The sequence below is a fragment of the Heteronotia binoei genome, chromosome 5 (genome assembly GCF_032191835.1).
Source record: "Heteronotia binoei isolate CCM8104 ecotype False Entrance Well chromosome 5, APGP_CSIRO_Hbin_v1, whole genome shotgun sequence".
Taxonomy (NCBI): domain Eukaryota; kingdom Metazoa; phylum Chordata; class Lepidosauria; order Squamata; family Gekkonidae; genus Heteronotia; species Heteronotia binoei.
The window spans coordinates 68800343-68825934 of NC_083227.1; the positions used below are offsets into that span (position 1 = coordinate 68800343).

Sequence of the window (25592 nt, forward strand, 5' to 3'; positions counted from 1 at the left end):
GTCTTATTCCTTCAGTTTTAATATCATTCTCCACCAGGCTTTTTATTTGTTGCATTTGAAACCAATCATATTTTTTATTCAACTCCTCAGCAGTTTTCAGTTCTATTTTGCCACTTTGTATTTTAAATAACTGATTATATGGCAACCCTCTCTCTTCACTGGTTTCAGCTGTTATTTTTATTATTTCTGCTGGCACTATCCACTTTCAAGTTACTTTCCAACTAGATTTTGCTTTGTGAAATGGCAAAATCCACTTTCAAACTGTTTCTGATCGAAATGGCATTATTTAGCATGTGTGACCGCATCAAAAGACTTCTGAGCTGTATGCTGAGGAGCCCTGATTGAGAGCATTTTAACACAAATGGAGAACTTCCCATTCAGGGCAGAAAAGGGGATAGATTTTTAGAAAGAGAATCCCCTATTCCAGTGTTTCCCATTTGCAGGGTCGTGACCCGGTACCGGGCCATGGAAGCCTCACTACTGGGCCACAAGAAAAGTTAAAGTTAGTCCCACCCCCAGCAAAGCTAGCCCCACCCCATCTCTGTGTTGTGCAGAGAGGAGCTGTGCTCCCTCTCCTTCCTTCTCCCTCGCTCCCAGGGTTTGAGAGAAAAGCTGGCATCCATTGGCACTTTAGACCCATGAAGTGTTCTTCAAGATATGAGCTTTCATGTACCTTGCAGAATGTTCTTTTGGGGAGATTTTGCCGGGAGGCCTGGGCATCAAAAAAGGGTGTGTATGTTTTTTTCAGCCAGGAGAGGCGGGAAGTGGGCATTCCAGTAGCTGTTTTTTTTTGTTTACCAAATGACCTCTGGGCAGAATTTTTGGTGGCTGGGGTCATATGATGGTGAGGAAGGCTTTTTTTTCTCCCCCCCCCCTTCTTTCTTTCCCTGCAAGTGATGCTCTGTCTGTATTCTTGGTGCTGTGGGGGGGAAGCAACAGTGGGAGGGCTTCTAGTGCCCTGGCCCCACTGGTGGACATTCTGTTGCTTTTTGGGCATTGTATGAAAGAATTTTGGACTGGATAGTCCACTGGCCTGATCCAACATGGCTCCTCTTATGTTTATGTTCTTCCTTTCCTTTCCCTTTCCCTCCTTCCAGTTTTATTGGATGAAACTTTTTTGTTCATTATACTGTTTTTGCAGATATAGGAGCTCTGCCAATGAAACGTTGGCACCCCCAGTTGTAGCCAGCTGGTCTTCTATGAGATTTCTGTGTGACTGAGTGAGAGTGAGAGGTGTGGGGTAGAAAGAGATTATTGAAGATCACTGCGGTATATCTCAACAGCACTGGAAGTGATGGTACTATGAACTTGGCACCATTTTACTGGACCTGCTTTTAACAGCTGTCTGACACCAAAATTAAACTCCTCCTGTAGATATTAAAAAGGATGAAAGAAGTTCACTGGCTAAGTATCTGCAAAACAGGTTGCTTTTAAAGGCACGGGAAACACAGCCAGTAAAAAGCTGCAAGCCCCTCATAAATATCCTTTTTGGGATAGCTGCAGAAAAGCTTGTATGAACTTCATATAACTTGAAATTAATTCATTAACTGCAGTACAATTCTCTGCTACCTTTCACAGCAATTTCCCAATGTTTCAACCAAAGAAAAGTATGAAAAATAGCTGTTGAAAGATTTTCTTGAAACCAAGCAAGCTTGGTTGTAGCTTGAGGCAGCTGAAGGAAGGGCCTACTAAATGTGTCAGCATATTTTGAGGTAGAGCAGCTGCCAGGGGTACACAGTGCTGGCATTCCTGATGGCAATGGCAACAGCACTCCCAACTGCATACACTGGCCAGTGCTGTTGAGGAAGGGATGTGTAGGTGGTGCAGGCAATTGAACATGGGCATTAGGAGTGCTTGCAAGCTGGAGAAGGATACACAAACAGATAGGTGCATGCAGGTGTGGGAGTGGAAAGAGAGGACCGCCCACTTTCCACCCCCATTTTGGCTCAGCATGAGTTTCAGAGAGATTTTTCTGAAAATCAATTTTCTGCCGAAGAAGAGGCAGGTTTGGGGGAGTGCCCTGGAAGTGACATCACAGGAAAAAGGTGGAGTTTTGGTTCAGTGTGCCCTGAAAGTGGCATCACTTGGTCCTTGACACCACAGGAAATGACATAATTCCTGTCTCCCGGCTCCACCTCCAAAGTCTCCTGGTTCCACCCCCAAATTTTAGTGGGCCATGAAGGAGAAGTGTAAAAATAACCGGGCCACGGGAAAGAAAAGTTTGGGAAACCCTGTCCTACTCAATTAAAATTCCCTATTTAATTGTGTTGTAATAGGCTTTATATTAGACTTGGATGGGGGAAGTACAGCACGCAATGTGATCCTTGCTCTTACACCATAAAACTTTCCAAATGTGGGGTGTCTTTAGCTAAGTAGAAATGTAAGATGCAGTGAACAAATGTTAACTGTCCCAAACTTTAATTATGTATGTACATCGTCTGCCTTGCTGGACTACTCTCTCAGATAATTGGCATATAATGATATGAAATTATCATGATTGACGTGAAGAATATTGTGGTTTGTAAAACGTTTTGGATTAGTTCCGTGTCTTACCCTGCCCCATCTATTATGAAGCCATTATTTACCAACAGGGTCACTGTCAAGGAACCTCCTTGCTAGAGGTGATGGTGTCTTCACGGTCTGCTACAATGTTCTCGGAGCTCATGCCAGGTCACAGAAATATCATCAGAAGTAATAAAAGACTCTTGCCTATCAGGACTCTCAACATGTGTAATTAATGTGCAGACCTTTGGAGAAATGGGGTGGGCAAACCAAATTGAGAGCGTCTATATCATAACTTCAAAACTGTTTTCTGTTGCATCTCTTGGCAAATCTGCAACAGCAACTTGTGCCTTTGACATTTTTGCCCAAGTTGTAACAACCCTTTGGCCTCTTTAAATATGGATCACCCATGTTTATGGCTGATGCTGTATCTTGATAGTATTATTATTATTATTATTATTATTATTATTATTATTATTATTATTATTATTATTATTATTATTATATTATTATTATTATTATTATTATTATTATTATTATTATTATTATTATTATTATTATTATTATTATTATTATTTATATTCTGTCCATTTCCCCATTCGGGCTCAGAGTGGAGTACATCAAAGTAGCTTCATCTTGACAGGTGTTGGCTATATGCTTGCTGTTGAGGTACTGGGTCTTTTTGTTAATAATTCTTCTTACTTTGTACAGCTGAGGTTGTTATGAAAGTCCTATAGATCGTGAAAGCAACACAGCAATCTGGTTACCTGCAATATTCTCTTCTTGGGACTGCTGTCTGACTTTGCCATCTGAATTGTTTTGTTCCCAGCGGGGCGGGGGAGGGGAGAAATCTTAAGCTATTGCTTGCTCTCATAAAGGTGTGTTTGAGAAAATGAGAAGGGTTCTTTATAAGCTTATCCTAGTTCCCTACGTCACCATGAATTTGTTTTTCAATACTCCTGGAAGATAATGAGCCCAATACTTGTTTTTGATGAAGAAAATTAATTGTTATGGCACAATTGTTGAAAATGCCTTAGCGGTTTGGAGGGTGGTGTGGACTACAGTCCATACATTGTTCTCGTTTAGGGTGATTGCAGCTGGAAATTGTAGATGTGGAGGTCTTACTGCATACGTAAGATCTAGGCAGTGAATTCAACAGAAAGATAGTGGGCGTATAGGATGCAAGCTGCAATGGCTAAACACTTGGATATTTTTGTATATGACCCATTTAACTGAGATCATTTTTGCTTGCCATGGTTGCAAACACATTGCAAAACAATCAGAATGTCTATCTTGGACCTGGCTTGCGTGACCGAGACCTGGATCCGGGAGGGTGATACAGTGGCCCTCTCGCAAACAGCTCCCCCAGGTTACTCGGTCTTCCACCAATCGCGGACTAGCGGGCGGGGGGGAGGAGTGGCATTATTTGCACGGGAGGCTTACTCCTTTAGGGCGCTCCCGGCCCCAAAGATTGAGGGCATTGAATGTGCCGGGCTGGCGTGGGGGGATGAAGAGGGGTTGGCGATTTGGCTGGTGTACCGTACGCCTAACGCACCGGCCAACGCCTTACCGTCCCTGCTTGAGGCGGCGACAGGCTGGGCGCTGGAGCACCCAAGGCTGATAATCCTGGGTGACTTCAACGTCCATGCCGATGACCCGTCCTCCAGTCAGGCGACGGACCTAGTGTCTTCCATGGCGACACTGGGACTCTCTCAATTCGTTGTGACCCCCACCCACCAGGCCGGACACATGTTAGACCTGATCTTTGCGGCCGGGATTGTAGTGAGCGATATAACCACAGAGGTTGTGCCATGGTCGGATCACTTCGCCCTCAAGGCCCGTGTGAATATGCCCCCCCGAACCTGTTTAGGCGAGGAGCCGATTATGGCTCGCCCGCGGAGTCAAATGGACCCGGAACGGTTCCAGATGGCTCTGCGGGACTCCTGGCCCTCTGGCGGCTCCCTTGATGGCCTGATTGAGACCTGGAATAGCCGGCTCTCTAGGGCCATCGAGGAGATCGCACCTCGGCGCCCTCTGCGACCTCGGATTAAGCTGGCTCCGTGGTATACCCCGGAATTACGCCAGCTGAAACAAGGCCTTAGACGGCTAGAGAGGCAATGGCGACGCACTCGTGACGAGGCGACTAGAACATCTTATAGGAAGTTTATGAAGTCCTATGAGATGGCAATCAAGGCCGCAAAGAAAACATACTTTGCGGCTAGGATTGCATCCGCAAATTCGCGCCCAGCCCAATTATTTAGAATAATTCGGAATCTGACCACATTGCCTCAGGGCAATTCTAAAGCTAAGGAATTGGAAATCGGCTGCGAGGCCTTCGCGAAATTCTTTGCGGATAAGGTCCAATCGCTCCGCCAGGACTGCCCCGCCAACTTGGAGGCAGTAAGTGGACCCGAAGCCCAATGCGTGTCTTCTGATTCAACTCTGGATTGCTTCGACCCGCTCAGCTTGGAGGAAGTCGACAGAATTCTTGCCACTGCACGTTCCACGACTTGCGATCTGGACCCCTGCCCCTCCTGGCTAATTAAGGCCTGCCAGGAGGAACTAAGATATCCCATACGGGATATTATAAACCGATCCCTTTCAGAAGGTGTTTTTCCAACACCTCTGAAAGAGGCACTGGTCCGCCCTCTCCTGAAAAAACCGTCATCAGATCCGGCCGAATTGGCACATTACCGGCCGGTCTCAAACTTGCCCTTTTTAGGCAAAATAATCGAGAGGGCCGTGGCGGTGCAGTTACAGGAATTTCTGGAGGACGCTTCCGTCCTAGACCCATGCCAGTCCGGCTTTCGCCCGGGCCATGGGACAGAAACAGTCCTGGTCGCCCTCATGGATGACCTCCGACGGCAACTGGATCGAGGCGGCTCGGCAGTATTGCTGTTGTTAGACCTATCGGCGGCGTTCGATATGGTTGATCATCGGCTGCTGACCCGCCGCCTCGCCGACGCAGGAATTCGGGGGCTAGCCTTACAGTGGCTCTCCTCCTTTCTTGAGGGTCGGGGACAAAGGGTGGCGATCGGGGGGGAACTGTCTCAGAGGTATCCACTCCATTGCGGAGTGCCTCAGGGGGCAGTCCTCTCCCCGATGCTGTTTAACATCTTTATGCGCCCCCTTGCCCAGATTGCACGGAGGTATGGGCTGGGTTGCCATCAATATGCAGATGACACCCAGCTCTATCTATTGATGGACGGCCGGGCTGGTGATGTCCCAGCAAATTTGGACCGGGCACTACAAGCCGTGGCTGACTGGCTCAGGCTGAGCGGGCTGAAGTTGAATCCGGCGAAGACTGAGGTCCTTTGCGTGGGCCGCGGCGGACCGGGAGGGGAGACTACTTTACCGGCCTTTGACGGTGTGCCACTGGTACCGGTGCGCAAAGTCAAGAGCCTGGGGGTGCTACTGGAGTCCTCCCTATCAATGGAGGCCCAAGTAGCTGCCACTGCTAGATCCGCCTTCTTCTATCTCAAGAGGGCGAGGCAGTTGGCCCCCTTCCTGGAACGCACCGACCTGGCAACTGTGATCCACGCAACGGTCACTTCGAGGTTAGACTACTGCAATGCCCTCTACATGGGGCTGCCCTTGTACCGAACACGGAGACTCCAGGTAGTCCAGAACGCGGCGGCCAGGCTGCTGGAGGGACTACCACGGTGGGAGCCTGCACGGCCTGGGCTGCGCAATCTGCACTGGCTGCCGGTTGTCTACCGTGTTCGCTATAAGGTGCTGGTTATTACCTTTAAAGCCCTATATGGCCGAGGACCTGCCTACCTAAAGGACCGCCTCTCCCCATATGTACCCCGGAGAGCACTGAGGTCTGGCTCTCAGAACTTATTAACAATCCCTGGGCCAAGAGAAGTTAGGTTGAAGGCCACTAGGGAGCAGGCCTTCTCGGTGATAGCCCCTCGCTGGTGGAACGACCTCCCAGAGATGGTGCGAGCCCTGCGGGACCTGAACCAATTCCGCAGGGCTTGCAAAACATTTCTTTTTCAGTTAGCATTTGAGTCACCATGTGGCAACTAAGACGGAACCTGATTAATGAATGAATAGACACTTAGCCATCTTAAATACATCATTTTAGCACCTATTTTTATATCTTATATGTTTATATGTTTTTATGTATTTTAAATAATTTATTGTAATTAATGTTTAAGTTGTTATGTTTTATGAATCACGGGACTCCCATGTCTATTATTGTTTAATGTGAATCATGAGACTCCCGTGTCTGTTAGCCGCCCTGAGCCCGCCTAGCGGGGAGGGCGGGATATAAAAATAAAATATTATTATTATTATTATTATTATTTGACTTCTGTGCCCTCCAGGTGGACTCAGTTGCTACAACGATCGTGATTCAGCATATTCCAGGATGCCAGTGATAGTGTAATTCGTAATCTTATAAGTGTTGACCTCTCCTTCAAACTCCAGCAACTGTTTCACAGCTTGGGGCTAATATAGTTTTGTCTGATCTCCTTATTTCTTGCTATCTGAGACTTCCAGCTGGTGGTGTGACCGCAGGCCATGCAATTACTAATATCCCATCTCATCATTATCTCAAGGTATCATTTAGAAGATGTTCTATTTTGTGGTCTTGTAGTTTTTGAGCTTTAAATTTGAACACATTTTTGTTACTAAAAGTTCCAATTTTTGTTAATTATTTGGATTTACAGCTTTGATTGGAATGAAGGCTGAATTTCCAGGAAAATCTAATGACTAGCAGAACAGCAAAGCAATTCCCGCCCTCCCCAGGAGCATTATTTAGCCTAGTTCTATGTGTCCACTATGTTTACTTGCGTCTTTTGAAAGGTTACATAAGCGAGATCTTCTGTTGGGTGGTCCAAATTTAATATTGCTAAGGGTTTGGGTTGTTGCTTTTAATCTTATTTTATTTTTGTCTGTCTTCCAGACTTGTGGATGATCGGTGTGTTGTACAGCCAGAAGCAGGTGATCTTAACAGCCCTCCTAAGAAATTCAGAGGTGAGACCTTCTATATGTCGAACTTAAGCATTCATATAGCGTTCCTTTCCACTCCGATCAGTCTTGTCCAAAATAATAGTTGTGCACATGAGATGACATAGCATCAGCAAATTGCTTAGTTGCTTGTGGTTTGTTTGTTTTTAATAGGATGCTGCTTTATGTGACTGGAAAACCAGCTTTAATGTATGGATTCAAAAACCTTGTCTGAAGAGGCATTGCATATTTGTTTCCATTCCCATTTACTGTAGTAAGTGAGCTGAGCACAGATGAGAGGCAACCTGAATTGGAAATACACTGCTAGGAGTCCCTGTGATGAACAGGATGTCTGTGTAGTTTCACTTCTCTTCCTCCAGGTGTCTTGACTTGAATACTAATTGTAAGCTTTAAATAGCTCCTTGCATTGAATAAATAAATGCTGAAAATGGTGGGCAGGGTTCTGACAGATCCAGATGTGGCTTCTAGCTTGATCCCAAGCCCTTTTATTTAAAACAGAAAGAAATAATGCTTAATTGCCTTTCTGAGGTGAATGTTTCAGATTTTAGAAAAAGGAATTTGCTTATTCCTTTTGGTGCATGTATATCCCTGAACACACACACACACACACACACACACACACACACACACACACACACTCTCTCTCTCTCTCTCTCTCTCTCTCTCTCTCACACACACACACACACACACATTTTAAGATGATGTTAATTGAATCTGTGGTGCTGCTGGGATGCTGTCTATACTGGATCCTGATTTTCACAGATGTATCTCTCTTGCTCTTGGTTTATACAGAAAGATTTCTGGTTAGAGGATGATCATGTTAATCTAGGCAGCATGAAAGAGGGCTTTGCCTTTCTGTTTGCTTGTGACTTCCCGGAAGCATCTGTCTGGTTACACCTTGGAAAAGAATTGTAGGCTAGATAGATCCGTGGTCTCCACAGTACCAATTTAAGTACAGAGTTTATAATGGAGTGTGTTTAGTTTTGCATAAACTTTTTTGAAGACATCTGCTATTCAGGCAAAACATCACTTGGTCACATACTGGAAATGCCAGACAGCATAATATAGTTATTAATTGTCCTTGTAGTGTAATAACATAGATTTAGTGCAGAGCTAGTTCCAAACTGCATCTTAGTTTTACATGAAATGAGCCCTATGGCTTGCATTGTTCCTCTTCTCCATACTTGTATGCATGGAGTCCGTTATGAACTCAACAATTTTACCTAAACAGTAGTTTGCTGTTGTATCTGAACTGGCTGATCATGGTTGCTCCTTCTTAAAGAATTAACAGACTATAGCAGAGGTGGCTGAACTTTCTTAATGTAAGAGCCACATAGAATAATTGTCAGTGTTTTAAAGAGAGAAATGCCTCCCCAAGCTGATGGGGTGGGGCTTTGAGAGCCATATAATATGTGTAAAAGAGCCACATGTGGCTCCCAATTGGAGTTTGGCCATCACTGGACTACAGGCACATAAGGAAAGGGGAGGAAGGAGGAGAGCACCTGTAAGGTCAGAGCTCATTTATGCAACATTTTTTTATATTGGCTTCTGAAGCATCCCACAGACCTTCCAAATGCCCAGTGGCGAAACACAGCATGATCTGGTCAGTTGAGATATAACAGGTTTGTCTTACCCTCCTCAGTACAAAATAACCAATGCAAGCAGGCAAATGGTTGAACTGAAGAGGTGGTGTAATGTGTTCAAGTTCCATCAGTGTAGCTTTTTATGGTGTGTTTAGATATTTAAGGGAGGAATGGGTGGGTGGATGCATTCTTGTTCTGTTTCATCAGATGCCATACAAAGGCTACCATCAAATAAACAGATCTACAAGTAGGTGTAATGACTGCTTCATGCATGATGCAGCCACTTAGCACCCTCCAACAAACTAAATTGACTTGTATCCATGTTAGCAAATTACTGTGTGAAATATCCTGAAAATTTTTCAGTGCTGGCTGGCTATGCGCTACTACACAGGCTGATTGAAAGTCTGTGTAGTAGTACAGTTTTGCAAAATCACAACCAGAATGCTGCTCTATGTATGCATCCACATCATGTATGTTACAGTGGAGATTCATGAAACTGTTTTTGTGAGTGCAAATTATTCATAATTAAAAGTAGTCATGTTACGGTTCTACCAGCCTCTGTAGTTGCTTCTCTAGGGAATTCTGTATAACTTGCACTACACTCAAAAGTGGTCTAGATTGGAGCAGAGTGTGGTGTTATTGGCTGTATCCTCTGATACAAAACCAATGTTTCAGGTGTGCTGTTAAGCCATGAAGTTGTAGCAGTAGTCACAGAAAGAAGCATTTAGTGAGACAGTTGGTAGCCCCTGGAAGTTTCATTTTTACAGATGTTCTACACTTCAGCGTTCTTCTGACTATAGTGGTGAAATTGAAGTTTTTCTGACACTGTACTTAATTTTGAAGGGGAAGCATGTGGGAAGAGAGATAGAGACTTGGGGTCTCCTCTGTCTTCTGTCTCCCTTAAATAAAAACAAAACTATTTTGTATCTAAAATATAAAATAATATTTTAGTTTCTTATGATTCCTCAAAGAATGGAATTGATGGGGAGTTACTGCTGTTTATATGGAAATTGCCAACTTGGATCCCATTAAGTGTAGAAGTTCTGTTGAATGTTCTAGGCTGAAGAACTGTACTTACACCTACAACTTAGAATGGAGTCCATTAGCCTTGAGGAGAACACCTCAATTACCGTTGATAATCAGATACTATCTTTTGGTGCTTTGTGTGTTTCAGCTATCCTGTGGTTTAATTGATATGCAAGTGTTTACTCTTTAGCAGTGCATTTTCATAAAAACAGAAAGCCTTCTCCAGAAATGTACTTGAGGGTTAATTTAGAGTGCATTGCAGCATATGTTGCTAAGCAATGTTGTTGTTTTTTAAAGTGTGGAGGGGGCTTTCTTTGGACAAACAGAAACCGTAGAAAGCATAAGAGTGAAAGTATCTTTTGAGCTGAAATTAAGGTAAATCGTTTTAAAATCTGTTTGGCCCTTTCATACTAATCCCTATTGGGTTGGGTTTCCAAGTAGTTGTTTGGCAGAGTATATTTATTATCTCAAGTAGCTGGGCTATAACTAAAACGGACAATCCAGGTCTTTGAACAAACTTCATATTTGGTCAAAGTAACATTTTGATAGCTTGTATGGAGAATTTCTGCTTTGTTTTAAACACTATGTATAATTCAACAGCTTTTGCAGTCAAGAAAGATTTGGGAAGAATGGTAATTGTAAATCTGTTTAAAAAGCTTCAATGGCTTATAGCAAAGTCAAATACTTGTAGCAAAACAAAGATGTTGGTTTTCCATGAGCTATTGCTCTGTAGTCTACAGATCCCTCGAGAAGACCTGCTGACTAATCTCAAGAATCTTGAACTACAAGCCAATGATTTTTCCATGTTCTTTTAAATCTGGCTCCACTCAGTAAATCCACTCTTGTTGTCTTGGCACTAGTATCTGAATTACATGAAATCTGTCTGTGATGAGCAAAGAGACTGTAGCTATTATGAGGCTGAGTGTTGGGGCAGCAAGCCTGTTTCCTAGCCAGGGTAGCAGAGCTATCGCTGCTAATGTGGACTTGGTTATGGGGGAGAGGTGAGTGTTTTCCTAGCATCACTAAAAAAATTGTTTAGAGCCTTTAGACTGAAATGGAAAGTGGCTTTCTGCTTTCTTCCCCCTCCTCCCCATATCAGTTCAGTTATACAGTTCAGTTTTATTGCATAGGGCTAATGGCTGTTACAAACAATAAAAATAGTGTAGAATAAAATGCAATAAAACTAGATCAAAACAGTATAAAATTACATTTTGGAGCGTATTTCATAAAAATGGAAAGTTTCCCATAAACGTCTATTTACTAATTAAAATTCTTAACTGGCCTATACTGACTCTAATTTTCTTTGCTGCTAAGAGAAAAAGAGCAGCCTTGTATGAAACTTCTGACTACATCTGCTAATAAAAATACAACTTTTTCCGTTATGGTGCTAAGGCCTAAATTGACCAGGATTGTATCTAGAAATTTCTTTCTTGGAATTGAGTAAAGTGGACAGGTCAACAAGTAATGGCACAGGTCTTCAGGGTCTGGACCTCCACATATGCAGAGGCCCTGAGTGACTTGTGTTTGGGTGTAACGTTCTTAAAGAGTAGCTGTTTGCATTGTTTGAAAACGAATGGATGTGAATGCTGCTTGTAATTTAAAGAAGGAGATCTTAGGTAGGTATTTTGCCCTATAATGATTCAGCTTAATTGATTTGTGCCTGGATGAGAATTTGGTTTCTAGTATAACTTGCCTGTCTGTGGCAGCATCCTGTGTGTATATTTGCATCCTACAATTGAAATTGGCATGAGAAGCTCCTCAGGCAACATCTAACAAGTTGTATGTTTGAAGGATTTTGTTACAATAGAGTCTTTTAGGCTTACTGAGAAACAAATGCTTGAAAGATGACCTATTGGGGCTCACTTCAATGTGTGGTAGTAATTTAAAAAGACTTTGTGTACATGCAAAGAGAGGGAAGGCCCAGTTCAGCTCTCAACAATGCACCTGGGTTGTTTGGAGGTAGTACTAATAACCTTTTCAGGAAAAGGTTTTGGATTCTCTTCAGGTTTGCAATCAGGACATTATTCCATTCCCAAACCTCCATGCTGTAAAGAAGCTGGGCGATGACCTTGCTCTGAAAGAGCTTTAGGGCCGGCTCTATCTGGAAACCGCCTTTGAGAATTACCCCCATTGACCAGAGTTGGTTGGTTTTATAATTTCTGTGTGTGTGTTCCAGGAAAGTATCACAAAAGGTGATACCCAGATATTTGAAAGGACAACATTGATCAACTGGGGACCTGTCTATTGACCATTGATGAATGTGCTTCCATTTTCCAAAGACCATCCCTTGGTCTTCAAATAGTTTATTTTTAGCAGTTGCTCTTTACAAAAGTCACTAAGCCTAGACAGTGACCTTCTTAAGCCGATGTGAGTTATAGACAAGAAGAACATGTCATTGGTGTAAAGGACTGAAATCTTTCTTAAGCAAGGTGGGGAAGAAAAAGGTCAGAACCTGAGAGCTTCTTAATGATGTAATTAATACAGAGTTGAAAAGGATGGAGGTCCCTCATATGTTGTCCTAAATTTGGTTGCTAATACGCCACACCCATGGTATCCACCTTATGACCCACCAATTTCTTTATGCCGCTTAGATCACATGTATCAAATCCAAGAATCTGGAGTTGAGTTTCTTTTCACCCACCCGAAGCCTAATTCGGTGGTGGTCTCTTCATCGTTGAAGGCTCACAAAACCCATTTTGCCCCTCCAGATATGAAGGGAAAAAGACAATGCTGGTAGATGTTTCTATTCTGCTGGGGCTTTAGGGGTGAAGATCTCGAATTACGCTGCCTGGATGGTGCGTTATCAGTACTCTCTTTGGGAGCAACTTACACCCATACTGTCCTCTCTGCAGAAGGATAAGCGATCCTTAGCAAAGAAGTTGCAAAGAGAAAGATTTGTCTTAGCTAAACAGCAGTTAGCCGCCTCCAAACACATGGTGGATGTTTCGGCCAAGACGCTCACCTCCGCCATCTCGCTATGCCGCCACTCCTGGTTGCGTTCGACCGCCCTTCAGCCGGATACCAGAGCCTATGTGGAAGGCCTTCCATTTGAGGGAGAAGGTCTATCGAGTTCTACCACTGACAGTGTCCTGCAAGAAATGGACAAGAGTATTAAAACCTCTTGGAATCATGGGGTTCCTGCTTCTTCACAAACTGGTGGCAGGTCGCTGTATCAGGGAAACAACAAATCGAAGTTCACTTCATCTTCGGACAATTCCAACAAGTCCAAGGGGTCCCGTGCCCCGAAACAGGGCCTTTGACTTTCCTGCTCTGCCAACCACATTCCTCTCCCCCACTTCTGGACCCACCTGCCTCCATCCTTTCTTACCTGCATGGGAGTCCATATCCATGGACAAATGGGTCCTCTCCATTATAGAAAAAGGGTACATGATAGAGTCCGTTCAAGTTCCGACTCAGTTAATCTTCGTCATCATTCCTCTCTCCCCTCCTCTGGTAGAGGCAGTGCGCAATGTGTTGGAGAAGCAAGCCATAGAACTGGTTCCTTCAGCAGACAGGAGCAGGGGGTTCTACTCCCAATATTTCCTGGTCCCCAAACAGGATGGTGGACTGAGACTGATTATGGATCTACGAAACTTGAACAGATTCATCGTGTACCAGAAATTTTAGATGTCCACCCTACAAACAATCCTCCTCTCATCTGCCAAGGGGACTGGATGGCCACCTTGGACCTGAAGGACGCCTACTTCCATGTCAGCATCCATCCATCTTGCAGACATTACCTCAGATTTGCAATCGACCCCAACCACTTTCAGTACAAAGCTCTTCCGTTCGGTCTGTGCACTGCACTGTGAGTGTTCACCAAGATGATGAGCGTGGTGGCTGCATATCTGAGACTTCTAGGTATAGTTGTCTTTCCATATATAGACGATTGGCTCCTCGTGGCAGATTCGGAAGATCGTCTGTCCCGCCATATTTCCATAACCCTTCAGCTCCTTCAAACTCTCGGCCTGCAGGTAAACACAAAAAAGTCACATTCGCTTCCATCAAGGAAGGTTCAGTTTATAGGGTTAGGGTTAGGAGCTCTTCTAGACACAAACTTACATCATGCTTTTCTACCCCAATAGAGAGCAATGGACATTATAACCCTCATCCATCTCCTCCAACGCAGGAGGTGGGGCATGACACAACAGCTACAGAGGTTGTTGGGCCTGATGGCAGCGACCACCAACATACTATTGTTTGCAAAGCTTCACATGTGGGTAACTCCAAATTTGATTTCTCAAAACGTTTCGGCCTGTACAGGATTCCCCTCGAAAGAAGTTCACAGTTCCACCCTCTATCCTACAGTCCTTAGAATGGTGGACCTCAATAGACAATATATGTCAAGGAGCACCCTTCCATCTCCCTATCACGACAGTTATGATCACTATGGACGCTTCCCTGTAGGGATGGGGTGGCCACATGGACACCGTGTGTGTTGAGGGACCTTGGCCTATACCTCTGACCCGTTGCCAAATAAACTACCTGGAACTTTTAGGAATCCATTTTGCTCTTCGGTCCTTCCGTCCCTTGCTTGTAGGGAAAGCTGTGGCAGTGCTTACGGACAGTACCACAGCCCTTTGCTATGTCAACTGGCAGGGCAGGATGGTGTCTCGCAGACTTTGTGCCCTAGCGATGGAGATATGGACGGAATGCCTGGAGTTGGACATTTTCGTGAAGGCCTCCCATCTTCCCAGGGTGCTCAATCTGCAAGCGGATTCCCTGAGCAGGGGAGCCGCGTCTCCTCACGAATGGGAAATACAATGGTGCTTTCTCCAAGCAGTGTTTCGGCAATGGGGATATCCCCAGATCGACGTTTTCGCAACAGCCCTGAATTGGAAGTGTCCCTTGTTTTGCACCAGGGGAGGGTTGGACCCAACGTCCTTGGGGGGCGGTCTTCTGTTCCCTTGGAAAGGTCTTTTTCTTTACATGTTTCCACCTCTTCCACTACTGACAAAAGTAGTCAACAAGATTCAAAGGGAGCGACCAAGGTGCATTCTGGTAGCACCATGGTGGCCTCGGCAGAACTGGTTTCCGATCCTGCTCAAACTCGCGCAGGGAACCTTCCATCACTTCCCAGCGGAGCCAGGTCTCCTGTTGGCCCAAGAAGGCCAAGTACTTCACCACAGTGTGCCTCACTTGAAGTTAACGGCTTGGTTCATCGACCCCGAGGGTTTTCAGATAGGACCCAGCAAGTTTTTCTAAATTGCAGGAAGTTGTCCACTAGATGCTCCTATAAGAGAAAATGGGCTAAGTTTGTCCAGTTCTTGGCTACTACTGATGTCCCACCCTGGTTGGTGGGCTTACCTGTGATTTTCGATTTTCTTTTATCTCTTGTTGATGCTGGCCTCGCCTTCTCCTCAGTGAAGGTTTATTTGTCGGCTGTCTCTGCCCAGCATGAGCCGATTGAGGGACACTCAGTATTTGCACATCCTCACTCGAAATAGTTTCTAAAGAGACTCCTCAGGATGCATCCTCCCACGAGATCACCTCCACAGTCGTGGGATTTGCCTTTAGTCCTGAATAGGCTGACTAGACAATCCTTTGAACCAATGGTGACCTGTTCCCTATAACTGCTATCCTGGAAGACTGCGTTTCTGGTTGCAATTACGTCGGCACGAAGGGTGGGAGAACTCATGGCTATGTATTGTGACCACCCTTACTTAGTCTTTCATGAATTAGGAGTGCCTTCAGCTCCAGATGTTTTGTTTCTCCCTAAGATGGTTTCCCAGTTTCACCTCAATTTGGATGTCTGGCTCCCCACGTTTTATCCAACACCTACCTCTGATGAGGAGTGGCGGCTGCATGCCTTGGATGTGAAGTGTGCACTGCTTTTCTATTTGAGTCGCTCAAAGAGCTTTCGTAAGGACCCACATCTTTTTGTGTACTATGCTGCTCCTCGGTTGAGCTCCAAAATGTCTTCTCATAGACTCTCAAAGTGGCTTACTGAGACGATCAGATTTTGTTACCTTCTAGCGAAGAAGCCATTGCCTGGGCCCGTCCAAGAGCACTCTACTAGGGCTATGGCAATGTCAATGGCGTTCCTGAAGGGCATATCCTTGATGGATGTTTGTAAGGCAGCCACATGGTCCTCTCCTCACGCCTTCATGAAGCATTACGCTATGGATGTTCGTACACAGCAAAGGATTCGATTGGGAACTGTAGTGCTGCAAGCTGTCTCTTCTGGTTGGCTGTCTACTCCCGCCTCCAGGTATGTCTAGCTTGCTAATCTCCCATGAGTGTGATGCACAGAGACCACGAAGAAGATTAAACAGGTTGCTTACCTGTAACTGATGATCTTCGAGTGGTCATCTGTGCATTCACACTACCCGCGCACCTTCCCCACTGCTGACGGTCTCCCTACTTTAGGGGCTTCCAGTGGTCAGAAAGGAACTGGCGGGATCCTCGCGCTGGTCCTCATGAGCATGCTCACTGGGGCTTCTGCGCATGCTCACTGGGGGTTGAGTGCGAAAAATCCCGGGCTTTTTAGGTACCGATCTGGGGATTGGCATAGGTGCTCTATCCCATGAGTGTGAATGCACAGATGACCACTCGAAGATAATCAGTTACAGGTAAGCAACCTGTTTTTTCCGAGATTGTAGGGCTTATGTGAAATAAAAGCCATATGGATTGGTGGACTGCAGTTAGTGTTGCGTAATTTTGAGGGGACAGCACATTTACACTGTTATACAAGCTGTAGACTCACTACTTTACATTGTAGCCAAGTGTCATTTATTCAGTGTTGTCACATGAAAAGATATACTTAAATATCTACAAAATGTGAGGGGGTGTACTCCTGTGACATACTGTATATATATATAGTGGCCAAGCTAACTGAAATGAACAAAAGATTAATAGACCCAGATTCAGATTTTTTTTCCTATCTGGTATTTGATATTAGAATACCTACAGAAATATGGTGAGATCCCTAAGATAGTAGCAACACTCCAGTTATGGTAAATATAAAGTAGAAGATTTTGTCTTATTTTCTCCCACAGAATTGTTAAATTGAAATTAATTACTCCTCCTTAGTTGTAACGAATGTTTGGTAATACCTTCTCTTTCTGTAATTTTAGTAATTGTTCTATATATGTATATATATTACTTTGGATTGTAATAAAACCCGAAAAAAGGATGGAAGGCTGAGTCAACCTTGAGCCAGCAACCTGAACCCAGCTTCCACTGGGATCGAACTCAGGTTGTGAGCAGAGTTTGAACTGCATTACTGCAGCTTATTTATTTATTTAATTTAATTTATTATATTTATATCACGCCTTCCCCTATCGAGCTTAGGGCAACTAACAACAGTTAAAACGCACAATATTAAAATAAAATACAGTAAAATCATTAAAATTTGTTGTACACATACAGTACATTTGCAGTTTCAATCCTTACCACTCTGCCTGGAGGTTAGACTGCTTGGGAACCATCTGTAACCTCTTCTAAGCTCCTTGGGGGAATAGTGAAAGAATTCATTGTAAAGAGATGGGCCAATACACTGGCATCCAAAAAGGAACTGAAATTGAACTTGGTCTGTTTGCACATGAAAAAAATCTTTCCATCTAAACCTGTCCAGGCTATCTTGGAAGTTGGAGCAGCTATCTTGGAGCATGCTTAACAGCTGATGATTTTATCTTCCCTCTTTTGCCAGAGATGCGGTTGTTTTATTAAGCAGGCGTAGCATGCTGCAAAATTTTGGGTTTTGTCTTTGCTTCGGATTGCTGGAAGCACTGGAGTCTTCTTAACAGAACATTTTGTACTTCATCCTGACTTTCTCTCTAGCAGGGACTCAAAGCAGTGGACAAAAATACAATTTAAATAATTAGAAAAACAAACAATATAAAACTCTCCATCCTGGGCTAACTCTGAATCCACCAGCGTGGGTCACTCAGGGTCAGAAGTGATAAGCTGCAGGCTAATAGCCAAGAGCACTTTAACTCTTGTCCTTCTGATTGTGCCAAAGGCTTATGGCTCTGGCCATGCGTATGCTAAATGCCCACAACAGAGGAAGGACAGATGCTTGGCTCAGATCTTGTTTAACTGCAACAAATGTATTCCCAGCAAGCCTTCCTTCCCTGCCTTTGGCCATGCCCAAGCTAAAATATATTTTGATGTGGCTCACCTATTCCCTTCTTGCTTTAAAAAACAAAATGGGTGGAATTCTAGCAGGAGCTCCTTTGCATAGGCCATACACCCCTGATGTAGCCAATTTTCAGCTTACAAAAAAAAAACCCTTGTAAGCTCTTGGAGGATTGGCTATATCAGGGATATGTAGTCTAATATGCAAAGGAACTCCTGCTAGAATTCCACCCATAAAAAAACACTCATGCTTTCTGGCTTTCCTATAAGAGCAGCCAAGCCAGTTCTTACCAGTGATCCATCTATTTCAGCATCCAGTTTCACACAGTGGCTGTCAGGTGCCCCCAAATGGGGACAGTCAGCCCACTATCACAACTTTTTGCTGCCACAGGTTCTATGTATTCAACATTCATGCCTAGTGCACCTCACAACTCACTGTAGAAAGACCAACATGGCAGTGCTGTCTTACAGTTTTAGGATAGAAATGAACTGTCCTGTAAATTCAGAGTCTCAGCAAGTCCCTGGCTGCACAAATGAAAGTGGCAGATATTATAGCCAGCAGCTATGGACATCTGATTCTCAGCAAACTGACATCAAGAATACAAGTCTGGTTCTTAGAGACCCTGAAGAATTATAGTTTGGGTCTTGGCTGCATTTATTTAAAGTCTTAAAACAATTTTAAGTTCCTAGACTTTTTTCTTAAATCACAACTGGAACTATAGGGAGGCAGCTGTGTATATTTATATACAGTCAGCTGTATAGGTTGCAAACAAGAGTGTTTTATCTCACTTTATAGATCTTGCTGTTCCTTGTTTGTGTAGATGGGATCATGCCAACTTTGCACCAACCTCTTATGAAATTTAAAATAAGAGATCATGACTTCCCTAAAGCCACCAGTTGGTTCAGTAACCGAGGGCCTAACTTCTTGTATGTTTTGGATCCCCATGAGGGAGAAAGGTGAAGTAGAAATTAAGTTAAAACAGACAAACTACACAATATACTTTTTCTTGGAGTTGTATCAGCTGATGTGTTCTGAAAGTTTCGTGCTTCTTAAGTGTGCAGAGGTCTAATTTGGGTTGGGGCCATAGCACATAAAGAGAGGGACACATTAAGCTTCTCCCTTCCACCCCAGTAATGGTTTCACTATCTGAAATGGCTCCAAGGAGCCAATATTGCCCTCCACTGGTAAATTTGTTCATTTGTACATGTTAAGTTTCTACAAACAGTGGCTCCCTTGGGGTTATTTCCAGATGGGAAAATGGCCCAGGGGAAAGCTTAGGCCCCTGCACGCTTAGAAAGCACATAACAACCAAAACATATCTGTCAACCTAACTTTGGGATTACCCAAGGAAACTGTATCATGTAGGTGATCTCTTGAGAGGCTATTCAAACTAGGATCTAACCCCCATACCTCACACTGGTGGTACTAACTGGAGAAAGTATACTTAGTATTCTGTAGCCTCTGAAGATGAAGAGAGGTGCGTTGTCTAACGCTCAGTAGCTTTGAAGTGTGCCTGTAAAATGCAGGGTAAATGGAACCAATAGGGCCTCTCTCTTTAGCATTGAAAATCAAGAAAGACAAGTTGTAACCAGGTTTAACTATGTTTTGTTTATCCTGGGAACTTAGTTTAACTCCTTTATTTCTCCACCCTCATATCCTCAGAAAACAACACACAACGCTTTTGGACAAGGCTGAGGGCAAGCATGCCAAAAGGCTGAGTTAGCTATTAAGTAGAACACTACTGCTAATAAATCTAGCCCCAACACTGTAGACAAAGGAATACTGTGGTTTTGTTGCCATAGTTCCGGTGTAAAATCTGACCTTAGTTGCAGTAACGCTCTGCTAGAAAGAACTGGGTAATCAGTTTTCTAAAATTAGTGTGTTCCCTACTTAATAAGCCAGTATGAGCAAGATATTTAATGAAATATTATATTTGGTTATGAGGTGCCATGGGACTGCAGTATCTTGATGAGACTGTGGGGATTTTAGATTGGGGCCGCCACACATCATTTGTGCTTTCTGAATATTTAGAGCATCAGAATCCATCAGGGAGGAATAAAGTACTGCTCTTTTTTTCTTTTTTCTTTTAAAAGAGCATTTATACAATCTAGGTGATTGCCTTCTGAAGGACTCTGGCCAGAAGCCCCAGTTGCTGTGGTTTAGCAGATGTGGTGTGTTTGTGTAAATGTGTGGTTGCCATTGTTTAACTTTGGAAAGTCAGAACAAAATTAGGAGGCTTACTATTGAGCCCCGCATAATTGTATTCTCATGGTTCCATACGAAGTTGTGAAAACAAGTTGTCATTGCCTGTAGGTGGTTCAATTCCTTGATTTACTTTACATAAATGCTTCAGGGCCTCACATAGATGATCAAGGGCCTGGAGACCAGGCTTTATGAGGAAAGGCTTTGGGATAGGGCTGTAGCCAGGATTTTAAAAGTTGGTGGACTTTTTAAAAAGTCAGGGGGCACCCTTTCCCATCCACTGTGGAGATTGTCACTTCTCAGAAGCTTCCTGGGGTAGGGGCAAGAGCTGGAGGCTCTGAAAGTGGCCAAGTCGAAGCAGCTAACCCTAAAACTTTGGAGTGAAGAAGGGACTGCACCTTGCATGCAAGTGGGGGGGGGTCTCCTTCCACCTCCCTCTCCTCCACTTTGCAACCAGCAGCTCCATCCATCTGCCCCCCAGGCCATTCCACATGGCTTCCTGCGCCTCCCTCCTCTCCACCTGCTGCTTTTGCTGCTGCAGTGCACTGTGCCCTGCTCAGCTCCTGACTCTGGCTGCTGATGCTTTGCTGGCTCAGTCATGGCAAAAAGAGAATGAAAAAAGCAGATTGCACCCCAGAGCCCCCCCCCCCCGAAAGTCAGGGGGCAATGCCCCCACAGGCCCCCCCTTTGGCTACAGGCCTGCTTTGGGAATTGTTGAATCTGGGGAAGAAGAGGTTGAAGGGGACATGGTTGCTGTCTTTCAGTATCTGGAAGGCTGTCAGAGGAGAGCAGGGAATTGTTCTTGTTGGCAGCAGAAAATAGGTCTTTTGATAATGGAGTTAAATTATGGGTGGAAAGATATTGGCAGGAAATGATTTTTTTTTTTACAGTAAGTGTACTTTAGCAGTGGAATTGGCTGCTGAGGGAGATGGTGGGCTCCCCCTCACTGGCAGTCTTCAAGCAGTGGCTGAACAAACGCTTGTCAGGGATGATTTAGGCTGATCTTGCATTCAAACTGATTCTGTGATTCAGTTTTCAGTGTGGGAATGACAAATCATGTAGCAGAGTTGCATCCTTTTCTCAGCCTATTGGTTTCAACTGACTTAGAAGGATATAAGGAGCGCAGTTTTAGCCACTGCCTTTGCCATGCCATGAGATACATCGGGGTGGCCAAGGGTAGCTCTCCAGATATTTTTGCCTACAACTCCCATCAGCCCCAGTCAGCATGGCCAATGGCTGGGACTGATGGGAGTTGTAGGCAAAAAACATCTGGAGAGCTACCATTGGCCACCCCTGAAATACATGAAGCAGAGTTGTCAAGAATTTTTCCTTGATAAAGCGATGGAGGACCTATGCTTCCCTTGGTTTGTCAGTCTGCTATGGGGAAAAATGTTTGAGAGGGTTTTTCAGGTCATGTGTGCAGACCATGCTGTCCCCAGCTGACCCCTTATGGGTGGGTACAACTGTTTCCATGTTCTTGCTGTGTGATTATTAAAACAAAGCAAGGTAGTGCCATTTATGCAATTAGCACTATTCCACTACTAACACTGTTTTTTCTCATGCTGGTTCTGTTTTAAGTTCAAGCATGCCTGTTTGTAGGCAAAGTTATAACTGTGTCAGTTTGCCTATAGAATACAGCCATTCAGTCCTTGACTTCTGTCCTTGAGATTTCCAGTCTCAGTGGTTTTTGTTATGCAAGTTGTGAAAACCTGCCTGTCCAGTTCCTCTGTGCCAAAAACTTTTGGCCTGTGCTGTGTATGACTCTAGAGGTTGAGAGGCTCTGGGGAATGTCTGATAATAGAATAAGATTATTTATTTAATGTTTTTTATTCCACCTTTCCTCCAAGAAACTCAGGGTGGCTTTTAGGGTTCTCCTCTCCTTTTTATCCTCAGTCATGACACCTCTATAAGGCTGAGAGAGAAAATAACTGGTCTGAGCTTGCTCAATAAGTTTTGTGGCACATAGAAATATGAACCCAGCCAGGATGCTCCATGAGCAGAATTGAGCTAATTGCACAAATGTTACTACTTTTAATTATTTTAATAATAATTGCACAGCAGGAACATGAGACAGTGCCTACCCATTGGGGTCAGGTGTGGGAGAGCCATGTTTTAACGACTAGACTAGAGTCATTATTCAAAGGCAAGGCATGCTTCAGCTAATGAGCATTAATCCTGCATGATAGATTCAGGTGGGTAGCTGTGTTTGTCTGAAGCAAAAGAACAGAGTTTGAGTTTAGTGTCACCTTTAAGGCTGACAAAGTTTAATTCTGGGTATTAGCTTTTTTGTGTGCATGCACACTTCATGAGATGCCTTGTGCAAGTTTCTTCATATGGTTGATGGATTTCCATTCCATGTGGTTTTGCCTTCCATGAAGATAGATTCAGATGGGTAGCCGTCTTGCAATGGAACAAAGCAATAGAACACAGTTTGAATCCAGTGACATCTTTAAGACAAATGAAGTTTAATTCTGGATATAAGCTTACACGCTTCATCAGATACCATTTCTGACTTTGTTCTGTTATCCTGCATCGTTTGACTTGCTATAGAATTGGATCATCAGTTATTTTAGTTTAAAGCATTTTAAATTTCAAATCTGATTTTTTTACATCAGCTGTGATGGTGGTCTTTCAAGCCCACCAGGGAATTTGCTTGTTAATACCACTGTTTGCCTGTCCAAATAGCGTAGCATGTCTGCCAGTATGACTCAGTGGCAGTTAGTTATTAGCCCTTGTTCTCTGTCCTGCTGTGGTATTTGCTGTCTTTCTTTGGGCAAAATTGTTCTTTTGACAAAGAGGTTGTAGTTGTGGAGGATATTTAGCTTTGGTAGTAGCCTCCAAGTCTGAAAATCTAAGAGTTCACAAATAAACCTCAGATTAGTAAGGTTGCCAACTTCAGGTTGGAAAATTTCTGGAGATTTAAGGTAGATCTTAGGATGGGGCTGCAGTGGGCTATAATGCCATATTGTCCACACTCCAAAGAAGTCATTTTCTCCAGGGAAACTGTTATCTGCCATCTGGACATTTGCTGTAATGCTGGGAGATTTATAGGGACCAGACCACATGGAGGTTTGCAATGCAGATCTCTAGAATCATCTGGTTGATTACCAAACACTTTCCCCCAGACTTGTGGCTTTTTTAAGGAACTCAGCTAGGGCTGGTTCAAGATATTTTGTAACTGTAAGGAAGTTTTGCAAACCGCACCCCCCCCCCCCGAAAGATCAGGACATGGGTTTATAAAAATAACTTAACTTTTATTTTTAATACCCTTAACTTTAAATCAATAACTGCAAGGCAGAATACATTTTAATGCATGTTAATATTGTCCTTTCCCTGTCAAAAAAATAGGAATTTTGTCCTACCTCAGATAATGACAGAAGTATGTGGTAGGAAGTGCCATCAAGTCACAGCTGATTTATGGTGACCTCACAGGGTTTTCAAGGCAAGAGATGTTCAGAAGTCGCTTGCCATTGCCTTCCTTAATGTCACAACTCTGTATTCCTTCTATCCAAATGCTATCCAGAGGCTGTTGCTATGCTTCTCAGATTTCACCAGGCTGGGCTAGACTGGGCTATCCAGGTCAGGGCTACAGACTTATAATAGCATACATATTTGTAAAATTAGAATTAACTATAGGTTTACCTGTATTAACTGGGGGTTAAACATATACCACTGGTATATATATCACTGCAGATGGTGACTGTAGCCGTGAAATTAAAAAATGTTTGCTCCTTGGGAGGACAGCTATGGCGAACCTGGGCAGTATAATAAAAGTAGAGACGTCACCCTGCCAACACAAGTCTGTATAGTTAAAGCGATGGAATTCCCAGTAGTAGTGTATGGCTGCGAGAGCTGGACCATAAGGAAGGCCGAGTGCAGAAGAATAGATGCTTTTGAGATGTGGTGCTGGAGAAGACTCCTTGGACTGCAAGAAGATTAAATCAGCCAGTCCTAAGGGAAATCAACCCAGACTGTTCCCCGGAAGGTCAGATGCTGAAGCTGAAGCTCAGATACTTTGAGAAGAGAGCACTCCCAGGAGAAGTTCCTGATGCTGGGAAAGACAGAAGGCAAAAGAAGAAGGGGATGGCAAAAGATGAGATGGCTGGACAGTGTTACTGATGTAACAAACACGAATTTGAGCAGACTTTGGAGGATGGTGGAAGACAGGAGGGCCTGGCGTGACTTTGTCCATGGGATCGCAAAGCATCGGACTCGACTGTGCGACTGAACAACAACAAAACATATACCATAGTGGCTATTGTGAATGGTCATAGTGCTTATGTATGAGTTTTGCTTAGAAATGTGACAGGCTGTACCTTGTGTATTTATGGTCTTTTAACCTTGCAATTTTCTGTGTTTTCCTTCTAATCCATCTGCTGTTTGACAATTCACTTCATGCTCAGGCTCTTTGCATGATTCTTATGCAATGCTAAATCTGTTTAATCTTTAAGAGTAAAAAAGGTTCCTTTTTGGCTCTGCTGAAACAGACGTGGTTACCTCGCTGGAATTAATGTTAATTTATTCCAAGACCTTTATAGGGTTGCCAACTCTGGGTTGGGAGATTTCTGGAGATTTGGGAGTTGAGTCTGAGAAGAGTGGTTGGAGAGGAAACAAAATGAGGTATAAGGCCATAGAGTCCACCTTCCAAAGTAACCATTTTCTCCAGGGGAAGTGTGGGTAGCCACTGTGCATCAAATTAAATTATCTGTATATGGAATAATGCAGTTTTTCTTTTACTTTTCTCCTTTTATTGGACCTGATTGTTCTCCTTGTCATCCAATGCATTTGACTGCTGGTTATCCTTTATAATAATAAATCCGTAGTGGTATTGGCCGAATTGAATTTTCCCATTGGTTGATGCCTGCACTCTATAAACCATTGGCCCATCAGTCACCACCTCTGAGTTCCCATTGGCTGATTCCCTTGTCCCCTGTCTACACCGGAACAAACCACCAAAAGAATCTTACCTCAGAGACAGACACATCCGATGCTTCTGTGTCTTTTTCATCAGCTGGCTTCAGAAAGGGCTGCTGCTTTACTGTGGCCTCATGAAGCATTTCCTCAGAGACCACGGTGGCTGCCTCTTTCCTGTCACTCTCTCCCTCCCTCCTTGCATCAGCCTTGCCCCAGGACAGATGAGGATTGGGCCACTGGGGAAGCTGCTAGCCAGAGGCTGTTGCTAGATAGGCACTAAAAGGAGAGCCCTCAGCTGAATATAAATG

General features: G+C 43.9%; 1 protein-coding gene across 6 annotated transcripts in view; it reads left to right on the forward strand.

The window, feature by feature from the left end:
- The window catches only part of ITPR1 (inositol 1,4,5-trisphosphate receptor type 1), a 353195-nt gene that overhangs the window by 59100 nt on the left and 268503 nt on the right, over positions 1-25592 (forward strand). For all 6 annotated transcript variants that reach the window (XM_060239586.1, XM_060239588.1, XM_060239587.1 and 3 more), the window contains exon 3: positions 7415-7485. In XM_060239586.1, coding sequence (XP_060095569.1) covers positions 7415-7485 — 71 coding nt within the window. The remainder of the gene's footprint in view (positions 1-7414; positions 7486-25592) is intronic.